This window comes from Leptosomus discolor, chromosome 2 (assembly GCF_034619465.1).
Source record: "Leptosomus discolor isolate bLepDis1 chromosome 2, bLepDis1.hap2, whole genome shotgun sequence".
NCBI lineage: Eukaryota > Metazoa > Chordata > Aves > Leptosomiformes > Leptosomidae > Leptosomus > Leptosomus discolor.
In genome coordinates this window covers 59,616,559-59,630,128 of record NC_141392.1, presented here as the reverse complement: position 1 = coordinate 59,630,128, position 13,570 = coordinate 59,616,559, and the positions used below count along the sequence as shown (strand labels likewise).

The following is a 13,570-nucleotide window of genomic DNA, read 5'->3' as shown; positions in this document are numbered from 1 at the left end:
GGTCTGCTACGAAGTAGCTTCTGTTAGCAAAGCAGTACCAATCCCAGGACCACAGCGATTAGTAAGTGCAGCAGAGACAGAGCAGGGCACCAGCCGGAGGAGTTGTTACATATGTTCCCTATTCTGCTGGAGGACACAAACTGTCCTCAAAAGACTGGCAATAAAGCTACTTCAAAGAGCACAGCTCTGTTGGAATGGCATACTGCGTTTCACACAAGCAACTTCGTGCCTCAGTGTGACCAATCGGCCAAGTTAGTCAGTAAATCCAGCGGTTTTCAGCTTGCCACTGCTGCCCACAGGGTGGCAGACAAGTGAGAAAGCTACACGGCTGAACTCTTAGTTCGAAGGGGGATGGGGGGCAATTCCTCAGTCTGTGTGTGAACCTTATTTCCTACCTTCTCATCTCGGAAATTGAGAAACTGCTGGAAAACTTCACTTTCTGAGACAACAGGATGGCGACACATCCTCGTCATCCAAGCTTGCAGTCTCTCCATGCGCATTTTGATAAATTCTTCTTCAAAGCGCCCTGTTATACATTGAACAGTAATTGTTACATTTCTACTCTAGTACCCTCAGCTTTTCTTTCCTTTGCCTTTTTTTTTTTTTAAATTACACATTTTGTTTTAATTTATCTAGTGAGTTATCAACCATTTAATGACTCAGAAGTTACAAGGAGGAAACAGCATGCTGACAAATCAGAAGAATTTTAAATTACAGTATATTGGTTACTGAACAAGAGGACTCCCCCTTTTAAAGGTAGTCAGGAAATATTTAAAAAACCCACCATAATACCCACTCACAATTAATTATTTTTTTTAAAATATTCATAAGCTTTCAGATAGAAAAATTAGGTATTCACATGACCCAAGAGAGAAGCTAGGCACAGGCTTGGAATGCAGACATTTTTCTGATACAGTCTAGTAAATCCTTGGTTAATGTAAGGCTCAAAAACATTGGAGAAAAAGGAATTACTTCCTTTCCAAGCTATCATGTCCTAGCAGCTAACAAAGCATTTGAAATTGGACTGCTCAGATATGAATAGCAGATTTAAAAAGGCAGCACCTCCCATAAATGTATTTCTATATAGGTAAATGAATGTGTTGGGAAAAAATCTCAATAAATCATATGTATAAACCAGTTAGAATACATACATGTAAGACTCACTGATTTTTGGGTGGTTAAGAAGTTTTAACAAAAACTATTTAAATCAGTAACGTTTTTTATTTTTAAACTAGTAGTGCATCATCAGTGTGTATTTACAAGAACCATATAGTTTTAGCACAAACTGAGTCTTCTTGAGAGAATCTTTTCCAATTAAAAATCGTATGATGTCAGACTTCTAAAGCATACAGCGAACAGGATGTATTTGAGAGGAATGAGAGATTCCAGCACTCAACTCTTCTAATTTCCATAGCAGCACAGATGACAAACCTTGAACGCATGTACTCACTCAATATAATTCTGCTGTATAGTTACTATGGCAGCAGCTTCACAAGGAGCTTTTTTGTGGTGGTTGGTTTGGTGGTTTTTTTGATTGCAAATATGGAGACTAGCAAGACTAGCAGGTAAATAACACAGCTAGTGAAAAATCAAGTCTGGGTATGGGTACATCTCCTGCAAATTAGCTAGGAATTTTTTTTTTTAAAAAAAGTTAACTACTATGGAAGTGACATTATATAATATATACCTGCAGTAACACCTTGTTCCACCCTTAACCTATACTGAAATCTCCACAGCATTCCTGCCAGCATAAGGAATGCAAAGCAACAGGTACAGTAACATTTGGAAGTTAGGTGCTGGTCATTAGGCACATCATCACCAGCCAATCATAACCCTGAGCAAAGTCAGTTTACTTGTAGAGAGCCTTGCTTTGCCAAGATAATGGACAGAAACACTTTTCTAGACAGTCTTCAGAAAGAAGCCTCCTAAACACAATGAAAAATAAGCACCATTTTTTCCACAGTTTTCCCATAATGTTTCAAAGACAAGAGAAGGAGAAGCAGGCTTTTTTTTTTTTTTTTTTTTAGCATGAGTCAAGTTATCCTCTCCCACAGACTCCAGAAGACTGAAATCTGCAGGCAAGGTTTAACTGCAATGCCAAACTCTTGAGTCTTTTAAAATATAGTTACAATAAAATCTAGAGATCCCATCAGGTCCTTCTGGTTTCCTTTCAGTTTAAGCAAAAATATTGGTGAATTCTAAACATGAGACTAAGGGGAGGGGAGGGGAAGAAGTTGCTTCCTGACTTTTCAGTTTCCTCGGCATTTATCCCAGGATCTCCATCAATGCTTAGCTTTCTTCAAATACAGCAGAGCTTCTGCACTTTCAGTGATGCCTGCAGCCACATGGTTGGCAACATGCCGGCTTTTGTATGTTTGTTTTTGGCTGGTTGTCTTAAAGGCTGCATAAAAAAAATCTTACCAGCAAACACACAAGTGGAAATAGGCAAAAGTAATGCATTTTCCTCCTATACAGGTGTCCAGTTCTTCACTTCACATGCATTCTAGCACACCTTTGTAGAAAGGAAGCCAGAGACTACTGAAAATGCACAGGCATTGCCATATTCAATTGGAATGATTGAACTCATGAGCATTGAAAGGGTCCAATCCCCTGTTTCTTGAAGTCAGGACAAAAGACTTCCATAAGCTTCAGACAGTTTGGTCAAGCTGAACTGACATCAAACCAGTATAGAATGTTATACAAATGAAAGACGCTTTTTAAATCAAGTGTGAAATTGAGCAACAGGAGAAACAGCTGCAACATTTTACTTGAGCAAAAACCCCAGTTTGTCAGGGGATGCCCCCTTTCTTCCAGGAGCTTTGCTTCAAAGCTCCTACAACATAACACATTTACAACCAAATGCAAAAGAAAAAACCACCACCACACCCTCCCAAAACCCCTCAAAAACCATTTTTTCAGACAATCAGCAAATATGGAACATAAGTAGTTATCTCTTCTCTCCAGTAATAATAAATATTCTCTTCTGTAGTAACTAGGTTTTTTGTTTGTTTTTAAATTATTTTTTTAAATCACTGGACTAGATGAGTAAACCCGAGTTCTCTTAGTGCTGATATTTTATTATTAATAGGCCATACAACTCATGAATTTTTAATAGTGAAAGTCTGGGGGTGATTTTGGTACCTTCTTTAAAAATAGCGGGAGAAAAACAATAATAAATAACTGAACCTTGTAAAAAAGTGATCTCTATTTCCCATCCCAGCAATTGACAACTGGGAATAATTACCTGTTACTTGCTTGTCTGGAAGAGATGGGATTGGAATGGCTAGTCCAAATTTAACCAGGAGACGCTCATACAACCAGTCAAAGTGCTTGTATCTGTGGTTGACAGACCGATTAGTGTTCTGGAAAAGAAACACAGTTCTGAATTTTGACAGGCATCTACAGCTACTGACATGAAACAAGTGTGACCAGAATAGTAAATACGTGGAAAGTAAATAAAATTTATGATTTAGAGCCTTGAATCTGTAATTACAGAAGAACTTGAAATGCCAGAACAAAGTAACTCTTTGCGGAAATAAGTGTGACAACTACCGCTTACTCTTACAACCCTGTTACCAAGTCATACAAACTGTATTATTTATATGTACAAATGACCCATATTTGTGGGAGAGACGATCCTGTTTTAGATACACTTACAGTGCAGGTCAGCTGATATTCAATGTAGCTCTTGAGACCATACATTTTAGAACCTTTTTTGGGATCTGCCACCACACAGTCAAATGTAGAGGTAGGATAAACCCACATTGGGCCGTAATCACCAATCTGTAAGAAATTGCAAATATTATCTTAAAATACATCATGTTGTACCACCTGCAACCAAAGAGACAAATACTTTCTCTCTTCACTTGAAAGATTCCATTGATTTCAGTTAGAGCTTGATAGTCAGGAAATAGAGGGGTTTCCTGCAACCAGAGATGACTGACCACAGTTGTGTATCTTACTCTGTATTTTATATTTTTTCCCAAATAGCAAAGGAGGGGTGAATTCTAGGGATTGCTAGTTCAACCACATTTCACTAGAACAGCATATATCTAGAAGAGTTTGCGTTTTTTAGATCAGAAGATGACCTGACCACCATGATCGAATACTGCAAACCTTTATGAATGTAGCTCCTATGTATTAGGTAACTATCTAGATAACTGATAGACAGTGTAATGCATTTGCTCTGCCTCCCAAACCCCAAAAGGCTTATTTTCATGATCACGAGTAATGCTGATCCAGCATGAGAAAAAAAATAATAGAAATAAAAAAATAATCAGCACACTTAGAAGAAAGGAGTTAAAATTTGACCCTGAAAAATCCCCCTACGATATATAACTCTGAAATGTAGTCTGCCACAACTTTAAAATACTTAAATGTAACACAGTTTTATTATGACAGTTCTATTTCCAATTATATGTTCCTTATCAGTTTCTCCTGACCCAAATACACACAGCTATGATGCTAGAAGTTAAGTTGGGGAAAAAGGGACAGATGGGGAGGATTAAAAGAACCCAAATAAATAAACAAACAAAACAACAAACAAACTACCCACAAAAAACCAACCAAAAAATCCAACCCCAAAATAAACCACACCCACTCGTAAAAACTACACACACGTCCCCAACTTACAATTATGGGTATTTTCTCTTTGGGTTTTGCTAGCTGCTTTGCCAACAGATACTGTTCCATCCCAGGTTTTGCAAATCCAGGAAATCTAACAATAAAACAAAGTGATAAGTTTATTATTTTCCTTCCTTTGACATATGCAGAATTACCTGCCATTATAAGAAAAAACCCTTAGTATTTCTCAAGTATGGAAAAGAATTGCTGTGGATGACTTATCCAACCAACAATTTGCCCTGAAAAAGCAGAAAAGTTTTCACTACTGAACTCTAGCTTTTGTTTAGTACAAGCTCCTTCTTCCAAGGCAAAGCAGCTATTTGTGCTCCACAACCCACCAGGGCAAACATAACAGGAGGACATAAAGTAACAACCACTCCCCTGCAGTCCACCCTCTCTGGAAAGGCACACAGACACAGACACACACACCCCCCCCATCCTGCTGTTTCAGATTATGAGAATTCAATCATCTGAAAGAACAATGAACTGCAGATTTATCATGTGCTTCTAAATGAGTTACATTAATTTATCCACCTATTAGAAAGAAAACCACACAAAAAACCCACTGTAATGTCCTTAAAGTCTGTGTAAGAAGACTTACAAAAAGCAAACGGTGGTTGTCTTTCTAATTAGGAAGATACTTAGCCCTTCAAATACTGCCAACCTACTGCCTGCTTGCATAAACACGAGGAGTAAAGTAGGACTTACTTCGCAGACTGATATCACTTAAATAAGGTATGTTTATGCTGGTTGTACTAAATGGGTTTGCAACAAGTAGATGATACAATGATGCAAAGGTAAGGTTGCAAAACTGGACAAAGCCTCTGCTGACGACCTACATCAACTGTCTCTGCATGACTAGCTGTTAATTACCTACCCAAGGAGACCATTATTCTACAATCCTTTTCCACCTTGCTTTCATCCACTTAAAGACTACCACACAGTAGCTTCTCAGAGTAACAGTAGTTTTAGAATAAACAAACATGAGATAATGCTAGTATAACCCTGACAAAGCTTCATTCTATTCTAAGATTTTTATCTAATCAGTTAAATTTTAAAGACCAGTAGGTCCAGAAGTCCAGACCTTGCAAAAAAATGTCATTTGCCTCCAAAACTTATACAGCTTTGTCATGTACTTTCAGACTTTCATGGATCTGTGTTCTCTGATCATACAGGGAGAATGCAGAGCTACAAATCCACGTCCACTTTTACCCCAAAACTGTAACATTTACATTGCATATTTCAAGAAGGTTGAATGGTCACACATTTACACATCTTGACAAATCCCAATTCTCCTCAATATATACACATTTGCCCTGCATTTTCCATTACTTGTTAAGTGGTAACTTCATAGCAGCGGCACGAGAATTTCCACGCTGGACCCCCCCAGCCTCTGATGCCTCAGACTCCTTGTAACCAAGATAAGACGGTGAAGTTGATTTTGGGTCATCCCAGTCATCATCCCAATCATCGTCATCAGCAGCTGCTGAAGTACAGGAGGGGGCGGTGGGGTAAGGGAAGGAAAAAGTTAAGTATTTTCTCTTTAAAAGCAGAAGCAGCTACCTCAGCACTCGTACACAAATAATTGACAAGGTAAATACATTAAGTGCTAGTTCAGCCTTCTATTTTATGATTCCTCCTCAATTACCACCATCCTCACCACATATAACCTGCAAAACACTACACTAGAAATCCATAGAAGGAGGGGGGGGGGGGGAGGAGGAGGGGGGGAAGGAGGGATGCTGGTGTGTTAAGATTAATTCAATAGCATTCCATATTCATACTCTACATTAGCATTCCCCAGTTATGACTTCCCCTCTTAATTTAGGCCTTTATTACAAAAATGGAGAGAAGCCTTCTGAAAGGCTAGCCACATCCTACAATTAAGGATTTAAGAAACTACTTCTTCACAAGCCTGAGGGCACAAAGTCAAGGGTGTTTAAGTTCCAGTTATGCAAGCTGAACAACGTGCTCGAGAATAGATCATGTATGCACAAGACTTTGGCTTGCCGGATTTCCATACAAGTTTGAGGTGTTTGTTAACAGTGGATCTGATTTTTCCATTTTATTTTAAAAACCCTATTATTTTAGCATTCAGTTTACCCACATGGCAATGTGGTATTAGGAAGCTGGTTTTCTTTTGGTTTTGTGGGTTTTTTTGTTGGTTTTTTTTTTTGGTGTGTGTGTGGTGGTTTTGGGTTTGTTTTTTTTTTTTAAAGTAAGCCATGTTCTGTAGTTATGAAAGATTAAGCAAGTCTTACCTCTATTGTCCACCTACTCTAATGTATTCAAAAATAAGAGCATTATTAGTGCACCTGGTCCTTGATATGCCTGTGGATGACCAAATGCTGCTGCTGTCTCCCAGTTATTTGCACCACTGTTTCTCTGGCCAGCTGCACTTTCAGGTTTCGTTGCCCAGCTGTCAACTGCGTTTCCATTATCCCAATTCCCAGACTTTCCAACGTTCCAGCTGGACCAAGGATCACTGGCATTGTTTGCCTACATTGTATAAAGACAAAAGTAAAGAAGAAATTGCTGAAGAAATGAGCAATGACCACATACTTTCTTCTTGAAGTCTTTGATCTCTTCCTGATAGGCTACAAGTTTGCATTCAGCACTTTACCTGTTTGATTTAGGAGCAGCTGCCCAATCTTATGTTTCCAGCTACACAGCTCTTAAATGCAGTAAGCACCTGGAAGAACTGATCAGCTTTCCAGCAATATGACACCAATACATACTAATAAGAATGCTACATCTCCTCAGCGACATTAAACTATTTGTTCCAACAGCGTTAGGAAGCACTCTTGCCCATAGTAATTATTTTACACCAACACCATAAGTATGGTGCATGTGAACTATCAATTACGTAAAGCCATGGACTAATTAGCACATTTAAAACAGGAACTCAAAAGTCGAGGATTAGGTTTTTCCAAATGTTCATTTTATCAAACCCAGACTAATGGCCTTATTAAAAGCAAATCATAAATCGCCCACCTACACCATCCCTACTGGTGTGACAGTTAGGGAGTTAGGGCCAACAACCTGCTCAGCTTCCCTGTCAGATCTTAATTCATTCACGTCAAAGACAAGGGAAGGGAACAAACATCTGCCAGGGAACAGTCTGGCATTTCCCTGTAGACTTACTCTCTCAGCATAAGGTTCTGGTGAAGGTAATCACACATACACTTCTGCTGATGCTGCTGTGGAGGTGGAAACCTCAGTGAGAGTGTAGAGCAGACATGTCTCTAACTACTGCATCAATTTGTCAAGTAAATTGGATTAATAGCTTAGCATCCTGCTCAACTCCTTGATTTTAACACTACACTTTGAAAAAGCATTGACTAGTTAAGTGCAGTCTGCTCCAGACACTTACTGCAGAGACTAGCTGGCAGAAAGAAAACACCCACACAAATCAGAACCCACACACCCAAAGTGTAGGAGGAAGGAGGAGAAGGAAAGCAAACAAAGCATATAAAGCTTGTCTTGTTCAGCATAGCGAGAAACTGAATTTTGTAAAAGGAAGTCTCAAAACCTACAGAAGCCAGTGAATTATTTTTAATCAGGAAGCAGAATATCAAAAAAGGGATGTCTAATATAAATTAATTGCTATTACACTATAACATTTACATGAATTTCAGAACATGTGGCAGTACAAAAAATTTAATAAAACTCCCACTAAAAGCCAAGTTATTCTCCACAAAGATGTTGAATATCTTTGTTTCTTACACAAAATACACAAAAAGAGGTATGGCTACGCCACACTCCATTTTCCTTCACTAAAACTCTCTCCTCACATTTCAGCTTTGAGATACTACTTTGGAATGAGAGCTCTCACTTCAGTTTTTCCTAAAATAAAGTTATCTGACAGACAGATTTCACAGGCTATAAAACCTTTTAAGACTTGAAAATGCTTTGGACCTATTGATATCCTGCAACACCTGTTCTTTAGGTACAGAATCCCCAGGATCTGGAAATTAAGACCAAATCCCCAAGCTAGGGATAAATCACCATTCAGAAGAGCCAGTAGAGTCAGTATGTCTCTAGGAACTGATGGCATGAGAGAGATGATGTGGACAGCTTCTATACTGAGAGTTTATGGAATTTTTTTTGAGAATGAAACTGATGCAAGAACAGTACTCCCTAAGGTAGCAACAATGTTGAGGTCTACCTAATTCTTGGACAGCTGATCCACAGTGCTACTCTCAGCAATTATGAAGAAGTTGCTGGTAGTTTATGAGGTACCAGCCTGCTCTTCCTAGGATGTTCACCTGGTATGAGTATAGCAATGAGGAAAAAACCCCATACATGCCATCAGTCAAAGTTTATCCTCTTTGCTAAAGGAAAACACATACACTGGGGCCCAACCACATGGGAAAGCATGTTTGCTCCTAACATAACTTGGAGCACCTAGAAAAGAATAGTTTGCATAATACTCATTTGCATATACTTCTGCAATATATGTTGTGCTGATCACTGGCAAATGAAAACCCATAAGTGGGATGACTGCCAAAAGGCTGAGTAAAGTTTTTCTCTTCTCTGTAGTTCATGTGAAATTTGGTACATGAGTGGGTGGCAAAAAAACTTAAAATCTGCTGCAAACCAAGGGGAGGCAATAATATTAACACTGGGTACACTACTAAAGAACGGCTGTTGAGCAATCATCACCAAACTTGCAGACAGTTGCTGATACACACTAAATGTTGTAGGGCAAGGGAAAATGGATTACTTAAACCCTCTCAGATGTTTTATCTCTATATACCTATATGGAAGCACTATTCAAATCAGGAAGTTTCACTTCTAAAGTGTCTAAGAAAGCTCTTGGGTAAGTTCTTGCCCCTAAGCATAACACCCATAGGCTATAAAAGGAGTGGGATACGCTGTTCCCACTCAGCTTCTTTCAGCCAAAGGATCCATATTTCTTTGAGGCACTAGGGGAGACCAGTTAGGACTGTATATATAGACAACACATCTCAAAGAGCATTTACAGGCCTCCTTTCATCTTTCTTCAAATGTTTGCCTACATACACACACACCATGGACACTTCTAAGGAGCAGCCAAAAATCAGTAAATGTGGAGAAGGTCTCAGGAATCAGGCCTGCTATCCTAAAGGTCCCATAGCACTGTGGAGGACCAAGTAAAGACAGCAATTGATAAAAGGGTAATGTCAGCTCCAGTCAGCAGTTCTGTCGATCTCAGCAGCTGACAAATTCCATACGAGAAACCATTTGTGTGGCTTAGCTCTGGTTGAATAAATCCTAATTAAGCGAGTAAGTATTTTATAAGTGATTAAATTACATACATATTCTCACACCTTTAGTTTTCCATAAGTAAAATTGGTAATCCTCATATCTCTTCAGTCAAAGACGAAGAGTCTTTGCAAGAAGCTGTTATTTAGTCAATATAACTTGATACAGCACACCTAACATCCAAGTGTGCAAGCAAATCTCAAATGCAAGCACATAGAAAGAAATGCCACACCATGCATAATTAAGAAACTAATCAACCTTCAAATGAAATATTGCACCTCTTTGCTTCTCAAAGTAACATCAAACAAGTACATTGAGATTAAATTCAAGAATAAACTCCTTAAAGGCAGCCAATTCTTCCTTTTGTAGACTATTACGGACTTGCTTGCTCCTCCTGTTCTAGAAGAAAAACCACCACAAAAAGGCTATGTGGGGAACAGACAGAAGGAACACATTACTAAATATTTTAAGAGTCTTCCATTAAGGGCAGATTCAAACTCTCTATAGAAACAGTTCATTACTGCTGGGGGGCTGGGGAGGAGTGGAGCATCATAGAATGTATTGGGTTGGAAAGGACCTCTGAAGGTCATCTAGTCCAACCCCCCTACAATAAGCAGGGACATCTCTGACTAGGTCAGGTTGCTCAAAGCGCCATCAAGCCTGACCTTGAATGTCTCCAGGGATGGGGCTTCCACTGCCTCTCTGGGCAACCTGTTCCAGTGATCCACCACGAGAAGTCTCAGATGTTTATAAAGAACTGAAGTTGAATGAAAAAAATCCACGACAGGAAAATCCTCAGCTTGAGGGTGGAATGTCAGCATCTTCATCAAATGAATCATGAATTAAATAGGAAGAAGCGACAAGTGACATCTTTGCTATTTTCTGGAGAATTCAAAGTTATAGACAAAAAAGCTAAGATAAGTCACTGAGGTGTCTTCTCTGCTTTGGCTAAAAAAAAAAAAATTAAAAGAGAATGTTTTTTTGACCTCTTGGCCAACTGAGCTGTTCCTGGCAGACTCCTTCCTCGTATTAATGGATGCTCCTGATGGACAAATCGATCCATGCTACTCCTGAGGGGACAAAAGCCAAACCAAATATGATGCTCAGATGCTAAAGCTAAGTTGAACACCTAAAAAGATCTTGGTAACTGCAGCATCAAAACCGACGACCTCCAACTGTAAAAAAATACACCTTGAAATCGACTCTGAGAGACAGAAGCCATGCTAAAGCAGTGAGCAGAGAAAGTAAATCTGATCGCATCAAGGGAAGTCCAGGGCAGCCAAAGCTGCAATGAGAAGCGCTACACTCCTGAAGAGGGGTTGAGAAGAGACAGACAGTGCAGAAGAATGGCAGAAGATACAAGAAAAGTCATGGTTGCTTAGCTGAATAGCTCACAGGAATGCGCATACCTCTCCAGTTTTACAGGTGCCTTAGTTACCAGCATGGAGAAAAAGCCTTACAGACACTACAACAAACCCAAGTTCTTTGGATAACAGCCTCCATATAGACAGTCACCCTAAAAATCAAGCTTTTTTCCTCCAGGAAGAAATGTGAAGGGCTAAAAGCCTACTCTGCAGCAATCACAGAACTGCATTCACTATGCTATATTTACCATAGAGCAAGTGTACACATTAGCAGATACTGAAGTAGCTGCCATGCCCATGATATTTTATGCCCAAGCTTTCTTCCTGGTGAATCATTACATTGTGTCCAGGGCACTTCTTTCACTCCTGAAGAAAGGACTTCTTTTCTATTGTACAATTTAAACACGTTTTCTCCTTAAAAAAATCCTCCAGGAAAAGCAAGTGTGGAGATGGGCTAGAGTTTAAGGGATAACCAGCCTTATGGACTCACATATTAGAATGTTCCTGTGGATAAATACATGAAAGCAAGAGGAGAGAGGACCCTCAGCAGCAGCTGACAAGGAGGCAGTAGCAATGCTGCCCAAGGAATCCATTTGTTCTTCAGCTGCTCCTGTCATCTTGCTTCCAGAGAAAAATCATCATTCAGCACCTCCACTCCCAGCCCCACTGCCCCCTTCATAAAGTAGTCCCTGCAAAGGAGCTGGGCTTTGCCTGCTCACAAACTGGATGCTCCTTGCTTTCAGCAGGAAAAAAAAAAAAAAAAAAAAAAAAAAAAATCGAAACCACCAGTAGAACAACTGAGTTACTATGATGAAGAGCAGAGCAGTTAGCTTTTTGTTCTCTTCCCACTTCCAATACCATTTTCTTATGTGTCAGTTTATTCACAGCCAAAGTAGACTAGAGGCTGCATTGCTTCTACGAAGTGCAGGCACAGTATTTTCATCTATTAACTCCTAATTCAGCTCAAAAAAAGCCACATTTGAAGTTCAGAATGGTCTTTTAGAAAGATACATAATTTAGACTTGAGCAAAGAATACTCAGTGATGGCACAAGGGGAGGGGAAAACACACATCTATTGTCACCCTCGCTGCCTAAATGAAATGTTTGTTTTGTTTTTTTTTTTTGTAATTAAAGTTTGCTTAGTTTCAACTTTCAGCCACTAAAAATCCTACTTATATTTATTCAATAGAGTGCTCTCAGGCTTCTGTTTTTGTTACTCACACCTGCACATGTAAATGGCAATCAAGTCACCTCTTTATACCCTTGTCTTCTTTTGAGCTGATTTCAATCCCTAATGGTCTCTTCTTGAAACACAGATGAGAAATTTCAGACAGTTTTCCAAGTAGCAGTCACAGCAATGCCAGAAACTGAAGAAAGACTCCCTGTTCCTCTCTGACATTCTCTGGACATCCCAGGATCAGGCTACAAAGATTAAACAGGATTTATCCTTCCTTTTTGGGAAAAGCACTCTATTTTCAGGGGGTGGGGAGGGGCAGATAGAGGACAGGGGTTTCCCTTGTTGCCTTTTTTTTTTTGGAGGAAGAATTGAAGAGTATTACTGGCTAAGGCTTTTCAGCTTACCACTTTCATATCAAAACACCCACAATTCCACCTTAAAATATGTACTCAGTGAACGATGAACAACAATAAATTAAAATCAGGAAGAAACTAGATACTGCAATAAGCCCCCTGTGGTGGTGAAGGGGATCGCGCAACACATGCATGCCACTAAGTGTGCAAGCAAGTATAGAAACACTCGGGGGGCTGACAAGATTGTCACCATTATCAAATTAAAATATTCTTTACATAATCAATGCCAAACTACTAGCCCATGAGGCTACCTCATGAAATAAGAAGTCAAATAAAAACAAAGCTACAAGAAAGAGCATGCAAACACGGCAAATTGTGGAAAACTGACTATTTCAATAGTCAGACTTTTGCTGAGGGTATGGGTGCAGATGAAGGTGAGAAGTGATCACAGTACTACAATTTAACAACTTGCTGCCAAACCTTTGCATTCCACTGGGACACCCACCAAAAAAAAAAAAAGCCCAAGATAACTCCATAATTGGAATTGGTACAATCACTGTCGTATGTTGGACAGCTATTTTTTAATATGTGAATACAAGTCATTTCAAGCAAGCCACTGTTTCCAGTACTATACGGAAATCACTGCCTGGTACTTTGGTTAACAAGAATTGTTCCAAATTCCTGTTACCAGTCCGAATGCAATAGTGCAATTGAGATGGGGGGGCGGGGGGGGAAGAGTTGCTTTCAAATTACACGTAGCAATGGAGGACATTAGCGTCATTATCTGTAACAGGAACTAGAAGTTA

At 39.4% G+C, this 13,570-nt stretch overlaps 1 protein-coding gene across 1 annotated transcript in view; it reads right to left on the bottom strand.

The window, feature by feature from the left end:
* The window catches only part of SNX9 (sorting nexin 9), a 58,775-nt gene that overhangs the window by 19,898 nt on the left and 25,307 nt on the right, over window positions 1-13,570 (bottom strand). Inside the window, exons 6-11 of the mRNA XM_086460435.1 lie at window positions 6,939-7,122; window positions 5,956-6,109; window positions 4,633-4,717; window positions 3,658-3,783; window positions 3,245-3,362; window positions 396-526 (exon numbers count right to left, since the gene is read on the bottom strand). Of these exons, the coding sequence (XP_086316561.1) occupies window positions 396-526; window positions 3,245-3,362; window positions 3,658-3,783; window positions 4,633-4,717; window positions 5,956-6,109; window positions 6,939-7,122 (798 nt within the window). The remainder of the gene's footprint in view (window positions 1-395; window positions 527-3,244; window positions 3,363-3,657; window positions 3,784-4,632; window positions 4,718-5,955; window positions 6,110-6,938; window positions 7,123-13,570) is intronic.